Source organism: Metarhizium brunneum, chromosome 1, assembly GCF_013426205.1.
Source record: "Metarhizium brunneum chromosome 1, complete sequence".
NCBI classification, from domain to species: Eukaryota; Fungi; Ascomycota; class Sordariomycetes; order Hypocreales; family Clavicipitaceae; genus Metarhizium; species Metarhizium brunneum.
Window position 1 is genome coordinate 3,305,595 of NC_089422.1, and position 21,283 is coordinate 3,326,877.

Here is a 21,283-nt window from a genome sequence, read left to right on the forward strand (position 1 = left end):
GTTTTGTTTTCAACGAGGTCGCCGTTGGTAGATTCTTCCATGGGCAGACCATGGACCACGTTGGATGGAGTATTGGCTGTCGTGATATACTACACGATACGAGGCTTCCTGGCATGCCCATCCACGAGTCGCCGGCTGGTGGTTCGAAGCTCGTGGGGTGTTTCTCCCGGCATGTTTTTCGCATCTGTCCGTCTTGACTTGACGGTGGCATGTGTGCAAGGAAATACAGGTGAGGCGATGAGTCGGTTGGATGGGCCCGCGAGGACAACTGGATACACCAGAGCCTAGACAGACACTTGCTGCTCCGCGAGCCTGGCAGGCCCAACAGTCAGTCCGAAAGCGCTGTGTAATGTAATATTGGCTGCAGCCCTGCACAAGAAAAGAAACAAAACACCCACAGGGGGCCGCTCCGGCGCCGGGCCAAACCTGGGCCGGCCGCAGTTTTGGCTTTGACAGCGTGAGTTTGGTGCTATTCTGCGTGTTGGTCTGTATGGATTCATGTACGACATGAGGCCATGTGTCCCTGTTGGGTTGTTGGTTTACGCAACTGTGAACATGACAAAACAAGAAAAAGGGCGGCGTCGGATTTAGGCCACGCCCCCGTTGCTTTGAATAAAAATCCCTGGCATCCAAAGGCGCACAGGGGGTAGTGTGTAACTTGGGTACGACCAAAAGATTGTAACTCAAGGGGGACAGGAGGAAATCACAGGGCTGTGCAAGCAAGCAAGCAAACAAACAAACAAACAGGTAAACAAGACAGCAACAACTACTACACAAGAGCGGAGGAAACGAATACTAGTAGTAGTACTACTACTAGTAAAGGCGGCAGCGTGGCAAATGCAAGACGGCAAAAAGGCAGCCGGTCGGACAGCATACATACATACGGATGTCTTCTCCAAGGGTTCAAGGTCTAACTGATAATACGCCTCGCTGGGCGAATAAGACGCGGGCGGGATTCAGGCGCATGGGTTTCTGTCTTGCTCAGATCCCAAATGCCGTCCTCGAGACATTGGGGCTTGGGGCCTGTCGAAAGCGGTTGAGCTATTATTGCGTGCGTTGCATCGTACCGAGCACGGAGGAGCAGATCTCTCTCGCCCGTACGAAGGCGCGCAGGCGGATAGTACTGTACAGTACGTATGTATGATGATGACTCGACGACGCCGGCTTTACAACGACAGAGGAGAGAGATAAATCCGTACCCGTGGGAACTCATTGCCACACGCACGGGTGGATGCCCAAGGCCTCTCTCTGGACCCGCGAGCCCGCCGACGCCTTTGCTGTTCGGTTCCCATCCGGACGAATAATGAAGAATCAATGCAGTCGTGCATTGTCGCCGTGGCACACAGGCCGGGTCTGGTTCCAGGATAAACACGAACTCGGGGCCAACCAACCGCCGGCATTAATCGACCCGTGGATGCACAAGTACATAGTCGGGTAGTATGTACACATGTACACACGTACACACATATATGTACCAAGTACGGAGAAAGATGCATGCACTGCACATTCCTAGTACTATGTATGCGCACAAATATGTACACATGTCAATACATACATACTTACACACACGCCCTCCCGCATCGATTAGCCTCGCAGGGCTGGGCAATCTCCCGCCCGAGCGGCCGATTTTCCTTTCTTTTTATTTTCCTTGCCATGTCTCTTTGTCGGTCCTCCGTGGACCGTAACGGCCCGTTGGTTCCAGCGCCGTGCAGGTCTTGTCCATACTCTGACTCCGAGAGATGGGTTTTCGGTCAAGGCCGAGCGAGAGTCCTGGAGCCATGGCAGCGCGGTCCGTCTGTTCCAACTTCCAGGCAGCACAATTAAACTAGTGTGATGCGGGGGGCGCGAGCGGGTGGCATCGCGGACAATGCAGCAGAAGGGACTCGGCACAATAGCACAATACTACCATGCCGTCGTTTAGCAGCGACTTTATTGGGGAAGAGCCGGCGAGTCAATACTAGACTTGTTGGTGCACACAGACGATGGGGTCGTTTATGCATTTTCGGTCTAGGCTGGTTTACGTGCTGGCCGAGAGGCAGTATCATGGACTGTCTGTTCCGGATTCCGGTGACTAGATGTAAAGGTAGGGAGGCTTCTGAGGCGGAATGGTCACGTCCAGTCGTGGTGTTGGCTGTTTCTACCGGCTATACAGCAGACAAGGTTTTCTGCATTGTCTCTTGGGAAACAACAGAAAAGAAAAAGACCTACAGGGCGAGAACCGGAAGCATACGCGCATCCAACGTCTACTATATCCAACGAGACATCTTCAAACGAGCCTCCCCCGTCCAACAGACAGCTTATCGTCACACAAAGACGTCTTTTCTATACTCTTTTTGTCCCCCCCGTCACCCTGAACTCGCTTCTTCACCGTCGTACCGCCTCAATGTGGGCTTTCCCTTGGTTATTTGTTTATTTATATCACGCCCTTGACGTCCCAGGGGTCTGCGAGTCAGCCACGTAGTGTTCCTGGGGAAAGGGGACACGGAGCGCAATTAAACAACAGTACTAGTATAAAACCACAAACAAGGCGACCATGCCGTGTCGCGGCACACAGGCAGGCAGGCGGTGCAATGCCGCAGATGCAGCCGCGAGTCGAGGAGCCTCACCATCTCGACCGGGACATTCCCATCCAGCCCTGTGACACTGTACTATCGCCCGTCGTGCCATTGTTTCTGCTTGGAAACAGGCCATCTCTGCAACGACCTTGTTTCCCTGCCTCCTCCTGATGGTGACCCTCGGCAGCGGCGTCTGTACCACAAAACCACGTCGGCTTTTTTTGTTATCTGAGGGCGCGGCGATGGAGTCGGCAGGGGTGAGTGAGTGAGTGAATGTGTGCTTTGACACTTGGGCAGAGCGACATTTCTGGCATTCCCGTTGCGTTGCGTCGAGACTCGACGCTCTCCGGTGAGTCGTGAATCTGTATGTACGCATCTACATATTGTTGCTCGCTTGCCTCGGCCAAAGGTGGAAACGCGGGCGATCCCACGGGAACCAGACACACCGCACGGGGTTGAGGTTTGTGGGGGGACGAGGGAAACAAATGACTTTGTTCTTTGTCTCTTTTGTAATCCAATCCACTTGTTGCCGAGATCTGCCCGCGTTTTGATACAATTCCCGCTCCGCTCGTGGGCTGAGATGTGAAACAGGATTGTACTACTAGTAGTATTTGGAGAGAGGCCCGGCTTCGGGGGCCGCATCATGAACGGCGATGGGGCAGCTGCGATCCGGGCCAGCCGGGGCGTGTATTAATTCTTGTGTTCTATTTTGGGGGAGGAAGTCTAGTATGGCGGCCATGGTACTGTCGTTTTGGATAACGGACGTGTGCTTGTTGTTGAGTCCTCGTTTTGGCTGCGGCGCAAGGGGCAGAAACATTGTCGTCCAGTCCTTGAGTAGGCTTCAGCAGAGGGCCGACGTAGCTTTTGTACAGGTTGCTTTGTAGAATGGTGGCTGGGTTTGGAGTTGATTCGAGGCCCTTTCCCAGAAGAATTCGCGTAATTCACCGGCCGTCTCATTAGATGGTGCCGTGGATTGTGTGTGTGGGTGAGGCTTCAGCAAATGCCCTCTGCGAAATCTCACATCCCGTCATGGAATATGTTATCCTTGGGCAAAAGACCGAACGCCAAATATCGTAGCCAATCTGCGTAAACTTGACTGATGTGGTTTGGCTGCCAGTAGGGCAAGTTTCACCTCTTTGATGCCAAACCACGACGCGCTGAGGTGGTCTACTTAAAGTCGTTTTTCTCATGAAGCCTTCTCTCACAAGTCCATTCGCTCACTACGTTGGAGCTGCTTGCAAATTAAAGCCTTTCCATATTTGCTCCATATATGGTAGAATATCTTGTATAGACCGGCCAGGTATGCAATGAATGTGATAATCGTCTACTTGAAATTTTTGGAAACTGGAACATTCCAATATTCGAAGCTACCCTATACGGGGCTACCCTATACAAATGGGGAGGTTAATGGCCGAAATTTCAATTCATGTGCTTCTTCTTCAAATCTCCGTCATATACATAAAGAAAATCTCCCAACATCATGTCCTGAATAACCCTTTCTTTCATTTTGTGCAATGTGGTCGCAAAAAGGGAAAGAAAGAAAGTCAACAACGCCTCACAACCTGATATCAGACTCGGCTGGGACGCCAACAGAGAGGAGCTCTGTCTGTTTTAATAATGATGAGTGCTATCCATCATCTGATAGAGACTTCAATGTGTTGTGGCCACGCAATCGGACCTCTTGGATATTAAAACTGCCAGTGTGAGGAGTTGTGGGAGTCGCCAGGCTATGAGGTCGCCTCAACCGACAGTCGCTTGGACTTGCAATACGTTTATAACAACTTACATCGAGACGTTGGGTATATTCCAATAACCGCTGATGTACTCGTGTTTACAGCATCAAGTCATGAACCAGCAATCTACCTAAATGGAACATGACTTTGGCATGACATCACAACCTGACACTGTCACACATCGACTCATCTTGGTGATTACAATAATATGTCGTTGACATTTCACTAAAAGTGCCTTGCGGTTCGCTCCACAGAAACTCTACTTACTTGCTGTGCAAACTTGTTTGTATCAAGGTTAGCGAAACCGTATGTATTGCAACAAACCGCGCAAGCGATTCCGACTATAGGATAGTCAAGAGCCATTTTCACCGTAGATACGTCTTGGCGCTGACGACGACTTTTCGGAACCTCCATTCCGTGGGCGAGTATAATATATTCGAGCCAGGATAGGAAGGCTCTTCGGAACAGAGGAGATTCAGCTGGAGTAGACAGAACCAGGCGGCGACGCAAGCCTAGATGCTCTGCCAAGTCCATGTGCACGTTCAAGGTAGCAGCGCTGGTGGCTCCTTGGACAAGACCTCCAAATGGAAGATTTCCAGAACATGTGCTTCAAGTCCAAGAGATGATGAATGGTGGCAAGATTCGGCCGGCCCCGCGCCAAACCCAGAGGAATTCGTGATTTTCGTTGCCTAAAGGTGTGCGGGCTGCGTGGGCGCTACCGACGTGTATGGCTTGTGCTATTTTGATATAACCACCACCTTCTCGTTTCAGCCCTATTTGCAGAAAGAACGACCTAGGTGAATCTAATTGGAAAAGGGCCGCCGCCCAGGGACGGCACAGGGTCTTGCAACGTGGTGCTCATTGCCACAGTTATCATGCAGCAATAGTACTGCAAATACCAATGCGGTCAGCCGTTTTATTGGGAGAGGCGGTACAACGGTCGGCTGGGACTTCTGTGCGGAGCACTCAGTAAATTCCAGAATGGCCTCTCAAACGATTAGTACTGAGCGTATCGGCAGAACACAAAGGGGTTACCAGCACTTCTCTGCAGACTTAATCCAATCTGAGACGCAAGGTCCTTCCATACTCTTAATACAATGAGGTGAATAGCTCCCGAGAGAAAATGTTGGCTATCGTGTACTACATGTAAGCGGAGGATTAGTGCCTCCCTGTAGATTCTTGATAATACTACTAGCAACTACTACTAGTACCAAAGGCGCCCCCTCCCTTTTTGGAGTGCCGGGTGCCGGAGTTTTGTCTGCTTACCACCCGAGTTGTCCATATTATTGGCCTTGCAAATGCTTTCCGTAATGTTTGTTGCTGTATGGAGTACCGTGTACTACCCCGTATGGCTGCAATTTCAGACCAGGATCGACGGCACGGATTGCGCTGCCGAAGCCATCAAGAGACTCCTTGTCATGGCGCTGTAATGGGCGGCTGTTTCGGATTGAACCAAAAAAATCCGTGCCGAATGCCGTTTCTGCTACCAAGTTTCACATTCCTTGGATAGAACGGAGAGGCAGCACTTGTCAGTCACCAAGGCCATCACGGTGGCGGTCGCGACATGGCGCGCAGAAGTTGCATGTCAGGTAGTTTGCATGCGGTGTTGTTGTATCGGCATTAATGAACTCAGGCCCTCATACCCGGATATGTGCGGCATCAACATGTCTGTACTCCACCGTTGTACGTCAACAAGCTGCTCGTGGTTCAATGTCTGTGGAGTGAGCGCCTTGAGTTTTTTTCATCATGGCGGCAAATAGGCTAGACATTTGGTTTGGTTTTAAAGCCTGCCATGGCGACTTGCGCACCGACCGTTTCTCTTGGCTTATTCGTGAAAGATTGTGTGTGATGCCCGAATGGTGCACAAAGTGTAGTTGTTGATCTGTACTAATGTGAGAGGGTCCTCGGTATCAGCCAACGGATTGCGTATCAATCAGACCCTTAGTGGCCCCTTTTACTCAGCTCAGTTGTGTGTCAGGCATTGTGGGTTGTGTGCCGTAAAGCCGACCAGGAGTAACCTCGTACCACCCAGTCTATCAGTCTGTCTGAGAATTGGCCAACGCGGGCTTCGTTTGGTGTCGCATGAGATCCAATGTGTGCTCCCATCCTTCCGTTGGCAGCCCTGGGCCCCTCCGGCCCATCCATGGGCAATGCATTCATAGCGAAGTCAATCCGAGGGTGTGAATGAGCGACAAGGTGCTCGAAGCCGTTGCCGTGAGCCGACTAGTTCGAGTCAAGGAGACAACCAGCGCCCAATCCGGATCAGAGATGGTGGCACCACGCTTTGCTTCTTATAGAAGGGCATGGGGCAGATTGTCCGTCAGGATACTCGGTCTTGTGCAAAGTACGTAGCACATACAGCGGGCACTCCAGACTGGCAAACGGATTTGTCCGTGCAGAAAGCGCAGACAGACATGGTCAATGGAGCAGTTGAAGAGGAGGGCATGTGTTGAATGCGGATTGCGGAATGCGGATTGCAGATTGGACGATGGACGTTGGACGTTGGACGTTGGGACATTGCAGATTTGATGGTTTGACGCACGAACGGGAAAGCGGCACACAAGACCCTCTTTTTGTCTCGACGGACTCTGGGCAGGCGCATTAGACAATGCTCTTGCCTACAATGCGCATCTCCAATTGGCCCGGTCCACGCAAGAGGAGACAGAGAAGTCTGGTGGTCTATACATGTATTGTAATGTAATGCATTTATTGATTCCAGTCGACAAATTTGAACGTGGCAACGGCCACCGGGGCAATGCCATGCGGCTCAGGTGCCTGCAACGGTGCTCGGTGGTGCTCGGTGGTGCTCACATGTGCAGTCGGTGGTGCGCAGTTTCTCCCGCCAGGCCACATTGTAGGGGCTGCGGGCTCGGAAGTCCAGCCCAGCCAGCAAATGGCACCTGCACCGTGCTGGGCTGATCGGGCCATCTGGGCCTCCAGCCAGTCAGAGCGCGTCTCCGGCCCGCCGCCAGCCCGTTTGCAAGCCAGTCAGGTCTGCAGTGTTCCCTCGTGCGCCGGTTTCTGTGTGGGCAGCGGGTGGGCATCTATTAGTGGGCATCTGGGCATCGGGGCCCGGCCGCTCCCCCCCTCCACCAGACTCCGCGCATCTCGTCTGGTTCGTTCGTTCGTTCGTTGGTCGTTCCCTTTGCATTCAGTCCTCGTCTTCCATCAACGCCATCTGCCCCCTCGTTCGCATCTCATCGCACAGCGCGTCCGACGACATCCCGTAGCTCGGGTCACCACGCTCGCCGTCCGAATACCGTCGTCTCCCCAGAATCAAGCCTTTGGTCATTGACGTATCGACGCCATTGCGACAATCCTCCAGCCCAGCGAGGGCTTTCCCTCTGCGAACCCCTCGTCTGCACTCGCAGTCACGCCGCTCATTCGTCGCCATGGCTGAGGATGAGAAACGAGCAGCAGTAGCAGAAGCGACAGAGGCCACCGAAGACGCAGCACGCCGTCCGTCCGCCTCGCCCACCGAGAAATCCGAACCGAATTCGGTAAGATTGCCCAACTCCCGCCGTTTGCCTGTCCGTCTTGTCGTCTTTTCGCAGTCTGTCGACATCCTCGTCGTGATAATCGCCTTGACAACCACCTGGCTTTTCGCTTTTGGGCAGTGTCGTTTGGCACTCGTTGGACAACATCAAGCAAGGATGCGAAATGCCACTATCGCCTTGCCAGCCTTGCCAGCCTTGCCTCGGTCTGGGCTGGCAACACGCAGAGCAATTGGAAAAGACCGGGCTGCGAACCCCGACAACACTTCCTTGGGCATCAAACGCTGACTGGGGCAATGCACGCCACCTCACAGGAACCCTTCTCCTACGATGAAGACGACAGCTTCGCCCGCCAAGGCGATCAGCCGCGAACCCCTACCGCCATCGAGCACGATCTCAATGTTACCGAGGATGACCTTCTCGAGGCCAAAGAGCTTGCCTCGCAATATACTCTCGAAGAGGTCCGCGATATCATGATACGAGTGCGCCGAATCCATGAAAAGGACCCCAATTTCCCCACAACCGTCATCGAGAAGGTCAAGACGTTTCTCGACAATGACGACATCTTTGAAAACCCAGACCAACATCAGCATCTCATCCAAGAGATGAAGCTCGAGGCCGCCCTCGTCACCAGCAACAGTCCCTACTCCGAGGTGCGTGCTGTTGTCAGCAACAAGGACGACCCCAAAACGCCGTGCTCTACTATCCGAAGTTGGGCCATAGGCTTGATCTTTTCCGTCTTGCTTGCCTTCATCAACCAGCTCTTCGATATTCGTCAACCGGCCATTCGTGTCATGGCCAACGTCGCCCAGCTACTTGCCTACCCCATTGGCAAAGCTGCCGAACGCTGGCTCCCTGACAAGGGCTTTACTATGTTTGGCATCAGGCACACCCTCAACCCGGGCCCTTTTTCCAAGAAGGAGCACATGCTCATCACCATCATGGCCAACGTGGCTTACAACACGCCGTATACAAACTACATCATTTGGGTTCAGTATCTCCCACAGTACTTTGATCAACCGTATGCATCGCACTTTGCATACCAGCTGCTAATTGCCCTCGCCACCAATTTTATTGGTTACGGCATTGCTGGCATCTGTCGCCGATTCCTCGTCTATCCGTCGTACTGCGTCTGGCCGGCCTCTCTAGTAACTATTGCCCTCAACTCGGCGTTCCATACCGAAATGAACCCTCCCGTTGGCGGCCCATTTCGCTCCATCTGGAGGATCTCGCGCATCAAGTTCTTCTACCTCATGTTCGCCGCCATGTTTGTGTGGTTTTGGTTCCCCAATTACATCTGGGTCAGCTTGTCCAAGTTCAACTGGATCAGCTGGATTGCCCCTGGCCACCGGGACCTAAACATTGTCACCGGCATCAATAACGGCTTGGGCCTTAACCCTTTCCCTACATGGGATTGGAACGTGCTTTTGTGGGATTCTGCTGATCCGCTCATGGTTCCCTTCTTTAGTACGCTCAACCGTTTCATTGGCGTCTTCGCTTCCTTTTGGGTAGTTTTGATCTTCTGGTACAAGAACGTTTACAATACGGGCTATCTCCCCATCAACACCAACCGAGTCTTCGATCGCTTTGCTCAGCTTTACAACATAACAAAGGCAACCGACGATCATGGGCTATTCAACGCAGAGAAATACGAGTCGTACTCGCCTCCATATCTTGGTGCTGGCAATGTGGTCATCTACATGTTCTTTTTTGCCATCTACACGTCGACGCTTACCTATGCCGCGTTATATCATCGCCACGAAATTGCCATGGGATTCAAGGCCCTGTTTTACAGCTTGCGGCTGAAGAAGAAGCCCGTCAAGGAGGAACGTGTGTTGGATGTGCACAATAGACTGATGCGCGCCTATCCGGAAGTTCCCGAGTGGTGGTACATGGCTTGTCTTGCCATTGCTATAGCCTTTGGAATTTCAGGCATCGTCGGATGGGATACCCACACCTCCCCGGGCGTGGTATTTTGGGGCCTTGCTCTCTGTGTAATCTTTGTGATTCCTGTTGGTATCATCAAGGCGATGACGGGGATTGAAGTCACGCTCAACGTCTTGGCCGAGTTTGTCGGTGGCTCGTGGGTGGATGGCAATGCTCTGGCCATGAACTACTTCAAGTCGTTTGGGTACGTCACTTGCGCGCATGCCATTTGGTTCTGCAACGACTTGAAGCTTGCCCACTATGTCAAGATTCCGCCTCGCCAGACCTTTGTTGCGCAGATGGTTGCCACCTTTCTCAGCACCATTGTCTGCATTGGCGTGTTGAACTTTCAAATGAACAATATCAACAATGTTTGCACGCCAGAGGCTCAGTATAAACTCACCTGTCCCGGCGTCAACACCTTCTTTACCGCCTCTGTCTTATGGGGTACCGTCGGCCCCCAGAAGATCTTTGGTCACCGCGGCCAGTACAGCCAGACCCTGATTGGCTTTCCACTCGGCGTTGTCATTGTCGTTTTGATCTGGGCCCTGAACAAGAAATTCCCCAAGTGGACTTGGGCTCGGCAACTTCACCCTGTCGTTATTCTCTATGGAGGCATCGTCTGGGCGCCATATAACATGTCATATGTCTGGCCGTCTGTTCCCATTGCTTACTTTTCATGGATCTATCTGAAGACCAGGTTCCTTGGTCTATGGTCAAAGGTACGTACCAAGTCTAACGTTGAATAATTCCTGTCGGGTGGCGCAGCCAAAGCTAAATTTCGATGACAGTACAACTTTGTCCTCTCAGCAGCATGGTCATGTGGTATCGCCATCTCTGGCATCATCATCTTCTTCAGCTTACAATATACCGAAACCGACTTCGACTGGTGGGGCAACAACGTTTCCGAAATGGGTTGTGAAGGCAATGCCTGCGCGCTCAAGACCCTAGGCCCCGGCGAATGGTTCGGACCCGGCCCGGGAAAGTTCAACTAAAGCGAAGAGGGCGTAGACAAAAGTGCACTCGTAATGAAGGAACGAAAGACTTTCCTCCCTCGAGCCCCATCTAATTTTTTTTAGCTGCAAGCCAGCGCGATATATACAGTAAAGCGATCATGTCTCGGAGTCGGAGTACTGTGGATTTTTTTTTGTGATTTTGGAGTTTACCTCTTCACGAATTTGTTTTGCTAAACTGGGGTCTTTCGCATCATGGGCATTGCAAGATGGTGTGGCCAGTCGGAAGAGAAGGAGTTTCTTAAAGAACAACGTTATACCCCAGTTTACTAATCTAGCTCGAGGTGATTTTTATGAGGCTAGGGAGCTGCATGGAGTAAAAGGATAGTTTAGATGAGGCATGACGGATTGTAGACTATGTTGACCTCAATACAATGTTTCCTTGAGCTTCGGATTGTCTCAAGGGAACATGAACGAGTTGGCTGAAAGAGACGACCAACCTTCCTGTCCATGGTGGCCTCGTCGCCTCTGGCCAACACAGTCATCACGTCCGGCAAAGACAGGAGTGCTAGTGACATTTGCTTACATCTGCTCAAACAACGGGCCTCAATTCGTGAGGAATAGAAAGGTAGTCCATTGCGAAGAGCATCAGTCTAACCACGAATGCTGCCTTGTCCTCGACAGCTGGCGTGCGAGCGAGCACGAATACGCAGCAATTCTACCCACTATAGCCATTCTCTGATGTTGTCGCCGCTCGCCATTGGCTTGGCATCTGAAATAGATGTCACCCGGTCCACTTGAAATAGACAGGTGGAAGTCGAAGCCACAGCATACGGCTTTGGCACCGTGAGAGTCCTGACGACTACTGGCTCTTCCTTATATTTGGCCGTCGAGTCAGGGCATTATCGACAATCTGTCGCCCCAGCCAGGATGCCAAGGGAAATGGCGCGGTGCCATCTTCTACTGTCCCCTCGTCGCGGCTAGGTTGTCGGACAGGCGGGTGCAATGGCATTAGGCGCGAGGCCTTGTCTGTCGTGCTCGCCCGTCCCGAGTGTCCAGGCTCGAGCAACTCCAACGCCCAGGGCAGTATATCCAAATATTGCCTGGGGCCAAAACGGTTCCACTCCCCGTACTGCCTCTTCCTAGTGACCGTACCGATTGGACCGTGATTCATGCTGAAATCGGGATCAAAGAACGACGAGAAAGTTGGGTTGGATGTGATATGGGACCCTGATGGGGGTGTACGCTCGGGATCGGGGTCCCAGCTGACCGACATGATATACAGAGGACTTGACAAGGCGTAGTCTAAATGTATTTATTCATCATTCTTCTTAGTTCTACATCATGTATAAACGAAAGGAGAAAAAACAAACGACCTAAAATGCCCTTTATCCAAACGCCAGGCTTAAAAATCTCTGTACAATGTACAATGCACAATACAATGATACGCTACACCACCCAGGATTAAGCAAAGAAGCAAAAACACGTTTTGTTTAAGAAAAAAAAAAAAGAGAGAGAGAGAGCGCGCTCAATAACTCATCCAATATCATGGAGATATAGAACCAGTCGCATTTTTCGACTCCTCCTTCCAGCTCGTCCTGGGCGACTCGCCACTCAGGGGGCTCACCTCGCCCCCGGTCTGATGTCGCGGGTCGACGACGGAACTCGATCCGATTTCTACGGCTTCTTCGGGCACAGACAGCATGCCGCCGCAGCCGTCCTTGATGCCGATGGCGTCGCTGTTGAGGGCCTCCCAGCTGCTTGGTTCGTGAATGACGCCTTCTGGGAGGATGGGGCTGCGCTCTTTGCTGAGATTCACCCGCGACTTTACCCAGTCGCCTGCCTTTGTGGAAAAGTCCTTCATGGATCCGTGGCTGCCGCCGTGGCGGAGGCGGCGGAAGCGACCTTTTCCCTTGTTGAGAAGCGCCCAGTTGGAGGATGAAGGCTTGGTCGGGCCGAAGCCGGCGTGGAAGCTGACGACTGGCTTCTTGCGGCCCGGCTTGGAGAGGACGCCGGCGTGGTGCATCTTGCGCGTGATGAGGTCCATTTGGCCGCTGATGGTGGGCGTGCTGATGACTTCGACGGCCGTCATGTGTACGGTGTGGATGCCCTCGATTTCAACCTTGCGAAGGTCGTGATTGAGGCGTTGAGCAAAGAGGTATGCGGGGAGGAGGGAGCCCGAGATGTCGTAGAAGCGGGAATGCAGGAGGTCAGCTTCGGAGATGCCCTGCGTCGCGAGGTGTGGGTGGAGGAGCTCGTTCCAGCTGGATATCAGGAACTGCTGGAGGGTGCTGCGCTGCTCGGCTGAGAGCCAGTGCGTGTATGAGGGCTGTGTGACGTCTGGCTCGGGTTTTTCGAGGAGGACACGCGGCGGGATAGATTCGTAGTCGCTTGATGGCTGGAGGATGGGCTGACTGATGGTGTCGTAGCAGGCGAGAGTTTCGACGGATGCGACGAGGAGCCTCATGGCTGCTTTTGCGAAGGAGTCGGGGACGCGGTCGGGAGAGTACTCAATGCTGAGGGAGACCTTGTCTGGTGACATCATGGTAGAACTGGCAAAGAGATCGGGAACATCTCGGACCTGCGGCTGGAGGAGCTTATAAGTAAACGTCGTGTTGTCAATGTTCAACGTGGTGGTTCCATCGACGGGAACCTGGGTTCTGTGTCGCACGACGGTGCTGAATCGCGACCAGCTGGCCCAATCTGTGCATTCTTGTGCAATTTTCTGCGCGCCCATGGCTTCATAGGGAAGGGAAGCGGCGCTGTCTCGCTGGATGAGCTGGAGAACCTGCAAGGGCGAACTATTGACAATGGGGAACCGCACCCGGATGGGCACAATGTTCTCCATGGGACCTGCGATGGACGACACATCCACACTGGTCTCCAGCTTAAGGCGACGTCCTTCGACGATTTCACCAAAGACAACGTCCGAAATACCGGACAGCGTGGCCATGGCCATGGCCCAAGCGGCCTTGAGGACACTGTCGAATGTGATATTGAAGTCGGTCAGCGATGAGATCTTGACTTGCTCCTGGAAGGATTTGACTTCGGAAACCGGAGGAAGAGGCTTTGAACGAGGAACAACCTGTGTGACCTTGGCCTTTTCGAGTCGTTGTCTCCAATAAACCCTGCTGTCATCGTATCGCGCACCTCTCAGAGCACGAGTGTAGTCGAAGAACGAGGTCCGGTGACTCTCCATCGTGGGGTGTTCGTACAGCTTGACGAAATCCTGCACCAACCGCGGCACAGCAGATTCACTGACTTGGGCATAGCTGAATCGGATGATTAACTTGCCGCCATGTTGTCCAGCATCCAGGAAGGCAAACTTGGTAGCCGGCTCTCGTAGCTGGAGCACCTCCTTCTGCATACGCTTCAAGACCTGCTGCAACTCCTTGTCTACAGATGACGCTGACACAGACTTTCGCTCAAAGTCTGCGTGGAACGAGTCAATGGCAACTTGGAACAGGTTGCAGTCGTGCACTGCGAAGGCTGTTCGAAGAGAAGGGTGCAGGCGAGTGAGGGCCTCGCATGCTTCCTCGACGCGTTGTGCGCGAATAGAGCCATTGAAATTGATGACGAGGCAGCGAATGTCACTCCTGGGTCCATAGAGACTAGGCTCGAGGCATTGGAGCTGGTGTGACGATGCTTCAGCGACATCAATGACATCGTTCCAGGGGATGTCGAGTTGCGGCGCAACCACGAGCTTGACGAAGCCGTGGTCTGTACCTTCAGGTAGCTTGCGGGCTACGACGCTGGTTTTAGGAGAGGTCTTGGGCTTGGGTGTCTGGAGGAGATGGTGTTCTTTGATTTCCAGGGATTGGCACATTTCCGTAAGCGTGGCTCCGCCAAGAAGTTTGCTGATTTGAACATCGAAGCCATTCTGGCGGCAGGACAAAACAAGTTTCATAGCTAGGAGTTTGTCACCGCCAGCATCCAGGAAGCTATCTGTCGTCTTAATATCCGCGACCATGGCGTGCAACACGGCGGCCCAGATGAGACGCATCGACTCCTCAGTTTGTGTAAGTGGGAGTGGTTTACTCTGGATCCCCGTGAAGTGAGGCTGGCTGCTAAAAGGGACATTTGTCAATTCCAGCAGGTCAGTGTACGAAAATGGAGAGGCCATCTTCTGCAATTTGCGTCTATTAATCTTGAGCGAGGTGGACAGTGGGAATCGACGGATGGGAATGAAGAGCTTTGGGACGCAAGCAGAGTGGCTAAGCTTTGAAGCCTGGGCAAGGGAAGTTTCCGCCAGCCATTTGACAGCAGCGAGCTTGGATCTCATCTGCATGGTCAACTTGTCAAGCTCAGATGGTCCCACAAACTCGCTGTCGCCAAATTCCAGGAACGCAGCAAGAGAGTTGACGTGGTTGCTGGTTGTGATTGGCTCCACGGCAACATCTACATCGCCGCCGAGACACTGTCGAATTTGTTGTTCCAAGACAGCAATTAGGGCAGGAAATCCATTGACCAGGACTTCATCTCGCATGCTTCCAAGGAAGCGAATATGCCCCCGGTCGAGGTATCGCACGCGATGACCCGTTCTCAAATAACGCCATTTTCGTTCACCACGGATTTTCTGGAAAGCCGCCGGGTCCATGAGAGGATTGCCATGAATGTACTTGTGAGGTGTTACGATAGGGCTATCAATAGCTAGTTCCCCAACGGCACCAAGAGGCATCAGCTTCTTGGGGTCCTCAGGGTTGAGGATCAGGAACCGACCGAGGAGAGGCGGAGCAATAATGTTGGTGTCGCTAGACTCCGCAATGTTGAAAACCGAAATCGCGAGTGGGCATACATCCGGAGCGCCATAAGCAAGAAGAATGTCCCTGCTGCCAAGCCATGGCTTGAACGCATCTTCATCGAAAGTTCTTGTGCGGAAGCAGATGGTTTGCAGGTTCGTCACGTTGGCCGGGTTGATCTTTCGTGACAAAACCGTTGTCATATAAGTCCAAGTAATATCCATCCGAGCAATAGTGCCCTCCAAGTCATTTACGCGCTCCAACGGGGAGGGGATGCAGACACAGCCCCCATGGAGCAATGTGCCTAGAATCTCGACAAGCGCAATGTCAACGGTATAAGCAGAGAGCTGAAGCACTCTACTGCCATTGTGGATCTTCAGGGCTTGTCCCTGAACCGAGAGAATCGAGCACAACGATTCATGAGTAAAGAAGCATCCCTTTGGCTTCTCAATGCCCGGTGCTAGGAAGGCACAAGCTGCTTGCTGGGGGAGAGAGTCTTTCAACTTTACACTCACTTGTGGTGGAAGAGACGACAAGAAGGTTTCATTGACCAAAACAAAAGGCGTGTTGGAAAGGTCCAAGTGCTTGTATGCGCCCTCCGTGACAACTACAAGTTCTGGCGCGAGCTGGCTAATCATGGCTTCGACCATGACCATGTCCTGAGCGTCCAGGCAGACACAACAGCCGCCTGCTTGCATCACAGCAAGCATAATGACCGGCGACCAGCGGCTCTTTTCCAAGACGATAGGAACCAGAACGCCAGGATGAACCCCAATGTTGACAAGATATGTGGCTAGTGCAGTGACACTAGCCCGGACCTGTTGATAAGAAAGCTCGCCATCCCAAGCATAGATGGCCGGGAAATTGGGGCGAACTTCACACTGTTTGAGAATAAGCTGGTGCAGGCATGCTGAGATCTTGGTGTCGGTCTGCTCCTCTTCCCAGTCAGGATTCATAATCTGTTGGAAGTCATGTTCAGTGAAGAGGTCGACTTGTGAGCACAGCTGTGCGGGATTGTCGATGATGACCTGCAGAGCACGTTGAAATGTGTTCATAACGTTGTGAAGTTGAGCCGGCGACAAGCAAGAGTAGCTCACATCCGCCTGAATGCGGTCCTCGCGGAGTGTCACACAAAGCGAGACGTCGCAGTTGCCATCGATGGTGTTGGCAAGTAGAACAGGCTCCCAGACGCCGCTGTCCGAGTCAGAATCGCTCAAGATGGAGTCATCAACATCCTGACAGGTCACACAGGTGTTGAACAGGCTCTGGCCCTGGATGCCAAGCGAGTTCTCAATCTCGGCCAAGGTTGGAGCATCCGTCTCCCGAGCATCCTTGGCCATTCTTTCCAACTGCCACAAGAGGTCAAGCACACTTGACATGGGCAAAAAGTCGACCAGGCAGGGAACAAAGGTGGCCAGACTGCCAACATGACGCTTCATACTAGGCATGACAAGTGTATCCCTACCAGCATGCGAGTATCCCAAGATTACACGGTCTTCTCCGACATATGTTCGCAGAACAAACGCCCAGGCTAACTGAATAACGGTAGACAGTTCTAATTGATTATAGGCGCAGAACTGGGATAGCTGGTGCCGGCTAATGTCGAGACCAATGCCCCGTGACTCGAGACGTCCTTGGTTTTGGATAGCAAGATGAGGGAAAGCGCATGGTGTAGCTCCATTGAGGTAAGACCTCCATACTTCAACGCTCCGAGGAGCCTCGCGTGAAGCGATGTTGCGGGTTTGTCGGGGAGGTAAAGGACTAGAGACGACCAATTTTCTGCCCATATACAACTCTCGAAGCTGAACAACCAAGTTGTGGATGGCATTCAAATCGCACAGTGCCTGGCTGCAATCGATTCTCAGGTACGCAGTTTTGTCTGACCGACTCACTGAGAGTCTATGTCTCGGCATAGACTTTGACGGCCTCATGGGGGGCAGCGATGAAAGAGTTTCCATAGGGTCGTTCGAGTCCATGAACAGCATGTCGGGTGAGGTCTTCTTCAGAACCATTTGATCAAAGAGTCCCTTCTCTGACACACTGTCAATGAAAATGCTCCTCAAGACGCTATGGCAAGCGACAAGTGTTTGCCAGGCGGTGCAGAGTGTGTCTCGGCAAACCTCTGACCCATCGACGGTGGCAAGTTCATATGTGCGACTGACGTGGAAGCAGTTGGGATCGATGCTTTGAGCAACCAAGATTTCTTGCTGAACGAGGTCAACGGGGCAGATTGTCTCAATATTCTCAACTCCATTGATGCCAACATCAACAAGCTGCTTCGACATGAGCTTTGACAATGCCTCATAAGATGTTTCCAATAGAGGCACATCTGAAAGCGTCAGTTCAGGCTCCATGGCCCCTAGGCGAGAGATGGCGCTCAGGATGGAACTCTCAAAATTATGCATCCACTGTGTAATGCGATCCTGGTGCCTCGAGTTGACGTTGAAGGAGAACTCTACTCTGGCACCGTAATCATCAAGGCCCACGGACACCTCGAAAAGGGCAATGCGGCCAACTGCAGGCCCTACGTCAGAAGCCAAGGAGCGGACTTCACGGTCAGGGGCGGCAACGGGCTCCAAGATGCCATTTTCCCTCTGTAGCTGGCTAAGAGTGTCAACGCAGTTGAACATGACCTCGACGGGCAAGGAGGTGGCTGCGGTGTCGTCGGCGGCGAATTTCGACTGGAAATATGGTGTGCCATTTTCCGAAAGTGCTTTACGAGAATCTTTGAGCAGCTTGATCAGATGGACCAAATCCGAGCCAGGATGGACCGGCACACTGATTGGGCAGAGCGCGGTGAACCATCCAACCGTCTCTACGACATTGAAGTCGTTATTTCGAGCATCTCGCCCATGCTCTTGCTTCCAGGCGGTGGGGATGGAGCGGTCAGAGAATGTCTGATGGAAGGAATACAGCAATGCAGCGATGAAGACGTCTGCAGACTCGGTCCGGAAGACATTGTTGCACGTTTTTCTCAAAGCAGATGCCGCATCCCGCGGCAAGGCAAAGTTCAGGTGCGTAGTGTCTCCGTACAGGTTGGAGTGGCCCTCCAAACCCCAATATCTCAGGTTTGCGGGAACAATTTCGAACGGCAGGTTTGGTTCAATTAATCGCTGGCTATTTTCGTAGCTCTGATAGTCTGTCCAGTATGTAAATGGTATTGAGGGCTCGGAGACAAGTGTCCCCTCTCGAAGCAATTCATCCAAGTCATGGAGCAAGATCTTCCACGAGACCAAGTCGACAACTAAGTGGTGAGCGGCAAGATACAGCAGCTGCTTATGCTCCGTATTTCTAATATGCTTGACCGTAAAGACGGGGCCATTGAAGACATTCAATGATTGCTGGGCCTGATCAATAACGCTCAGTAAATCGTCGTCGTCGTTGATGTACCTGTGCTCAAATCTGTAAGCACGGTTCGACTCGGGGGCGATGACTTGTGCCCAGCCCTGGCTGGTCAGTCGGAATCGAGCCCTTAGCATGGAGTGTCTTGATACCAAAACGCTGACGGCGGCTTCGATATCTGCCAAGGCCACATCGCCCTTGACATTCAAAAGTATGCTCTGGCTGAAGCGGTATTTCGGGCCAGTGATGACAGATGCTTCCACGCTTCGCTTCACCGATGACCTAAAGAAGAGCTGCTGCATAACAGCCAGGGGGAAGTAGACCTCTTGTCCTGGGTCCTGGGTAGGACTGTCAGGTTGGGGTTGCTGTATGGGGCCATTGTTACCGTAACCAGTCTCGAGATGAGGTCTCACAAAAGAATCAGGGCGCATAGGATAATGCTGATGACGATGATGGTGGTTGGGGTGACGTTGCGGTAGTTGTGGCGGTTGTGAGACGGGAGGCTCGATCCCTTGCCGGCGATGTTGTTGTGCACCCCTCCGGTGGTTGATGAATTGCGTAGCCATAATTCTCTCCTCAGCCTCTTCGCCAATATTCTGCACCCACGTCTGTAATTTCCTGGCATCGGGCTCACCGTCGCCATTCACGGCCATTGACTGCAGCAGAATCCACACATCGGGGCGGCGGGAGTCAGAACCCCATTCGGCGACTGCTGTTTTCAGGGTGTGGATTTGCCTCTGCGCAGTTTCGCGTTCAGCCTCGGGAATCAAGGCGATGAGTTCATTGTTCGGGGCATGCACGGCCGTGGTGGTGATCAAGGCGACGTATTGACCCTCAAACGGCCCCGCGCGGGGACGCACCAGGCACACCTTGCCCACTCTGGTGGTGGACAATAATAGGTTTTCGAGCTGGTGTTGTTGTTGTTGCTGCTGCTGCTGGGCGCCACCATTGTTGCTATTGTTTGGCGTCGGCCTAGAGCTGGCGGCAGCGGCGGCGGTGGTGGTAGTAGTAGTGGTGGTGGTGTTGGTGTTGGTGTTGCTGGAGCCAGCGACTGGAGATGGGCAAGCTGGTGGTGACTGCGACTGTGACTGCAGCTGTGACAATGGCGACGGCGATGACCGTGACGACGATGATGAGGGCGGCTTGTTGGGCACTCCAGGCGTGATCCTGGTTGCTTTGAGTTCGGTGGCCATGACGGCGGCTGCGGCGTTGACGTCTATAGCTGCAAACATGTCCTCCTCATAGCTGCTGACTTGCGACTGCGGCGACGATGGCTTGGAGGCGGAATAGTAGCTGCTGCCGAGGGGAGACACGGGAGACACGGGAGACACAAGGGACACGGGGGAGACTGGAGTTGTGAAGGAGTGGCCGTCGTTGTCGTTGGCGTATTGTGAGTCGAGGTCGAGGTCGAGGTCGAGGTCGAGGTCGAGGTTGAAGTCGAGATGGAACCGGGAGTCGTCTTTGTTTTGCACGAGACTTGTCCGTCGCCGCGTCTCCCCCACCGCATCAGCCAGACGACACGAGGTGCGGTTCAGATAGCCCTCCAGCTCGCGGTGGGCTGTGCTCAAGTCGTCGAATAAATCAGAGACGAGCGACTGGCGCCGTGAGAGCGGTGAAACATTGGAAATGGCGATATCCTGTGCTGACGTGGAGTTGATGGTGGTGGCAGCCGTGATGACTGCGCTGCGAGGTCGATGCCGGGTCTGGGTCAGCAGAGGTTGAACCAGCATGGCCTCGTCCATGGGCGATGCTCGTCCATGTCGACGGTGAGCGTGACGGCAGCCGTCCATTGCCATTGCGGCTGTGGGCAGACTGTGCCGTCAGACGACGCAGACCAGTTGGAGCCGGACAGGACGCACACCAAGGCACCGGGCGCAGGCACAGACCGGGCAGGGCCGTCCGTACTACCGCTCGTACATGGAATATGTGCGAGGGCTTCTTTTGTTTGCCTGCTCTTGTCAGAGCGTACGATGGTCTGTAAAACCGTTCCGGTTGAGGCTCTCGATAAGAGATGTGCTCGGCTTGGACGCAAACAACCCAGCAGAAGACGTGCGCACCGTCTTGGGGGACAAAGAGATGGAGAAGCGGCCTCTCCCAGGATTAAAAAGAAAGAGAGAGAAAGAAACCACCGTCGCCTCACGGACCATGGGTATAATAGTCAATATCGCCTCCTCGCCTGGCCCTCGGGCTGCCCATGCTTTGCATGTTGCTGTGGCAGACACCCGAGACAAGACTAACATGACACCCCGGCCGGCCGAGAGGCGCCGTCTGTTGGTGCGTAAGACTCGGGGATTGGAGTCCGGCTCCCTGGCGACTAACAAGCTTGCAACTCATGTTGTTTGTGTATTGAGAACGGCGTCTCCCGAACTGGCTCTTCAACCAAGTTACCAACTACTCCGTAGTACTCCAGAGTCCTGTGACGTCTTTGTCCCGAGTGCGAATCCCCGGTTTACCGCACTGGGTACCGCAACATCCACCCGTCTCAACCAAGATAGGTTTTGTTTTATAAATAAGAATTATTTAGAACTCGCCCAATAGATG

At 53.1% G+C, this 21,283-nt stretch overlaps 3 protein-coding genes across 3 annotated transcripts; 1 reads left to right on the plus strand and 2 right to left on the minus strand.

Annotated features, from left to right (window-relative positions):
* Nucleotides 1-7,680: 7,680 nt before the first annotated feature.
* On the plus strand, nt 7,681-10,703 carry isp4_3 (Sexual differentiation process protein; the record flags this gene model as incomplete). The annotated part of the gene is made up of 3 exons (XM_014694022.1): nt 7,681-7,788; nt 8,097-10,430; nt 10,500-10,703. 3 exons carry the CDS (start codon nt 7,681-7,683, stop codon nt 10,701-10,703), a joined length of 2,646 nt encoding a protein of 881 aa, XP_014549508.1.
* An 820-nt stretch (nt 10,704-11,523) lies between these two features.
* Nucleotides 11,524-11,937, minus strand: G6M90_00g010100 (uncharacterized protein; the record flags this gene model as incomplete). The annotated part of the gene is made up of 1 exon (XM_014694021.1): nt 11,524-11,937. One exon carries the CDS (start codon nt 11,935-11,937, stop codon nt 11,524-11,526), a length of 414 nt encoding a protein of 137 aa, XP_014549507.1.
* A 270-nt stretch (nt 11,938-12,207) lies between these two features.
* vlmS_0 (Nonribosomal peptide synthetase) lies at nt 12,208-20,538 on the minus strand (the record flags this gene model as incomplete). Its single annotated transcript, XM_014694020.1, has 1 exon — nt 12,208-20,538. One exon carries the CDS (start codon nt 20,536-20,538, stop codon nt 12,208-12,210), a length of 8,331 nt encoding a protein of 2,776 aa, XP_014549506.1.
* Between the last annotated feature and the right edge of the window lie 745 nt (nt 20,539-21,283).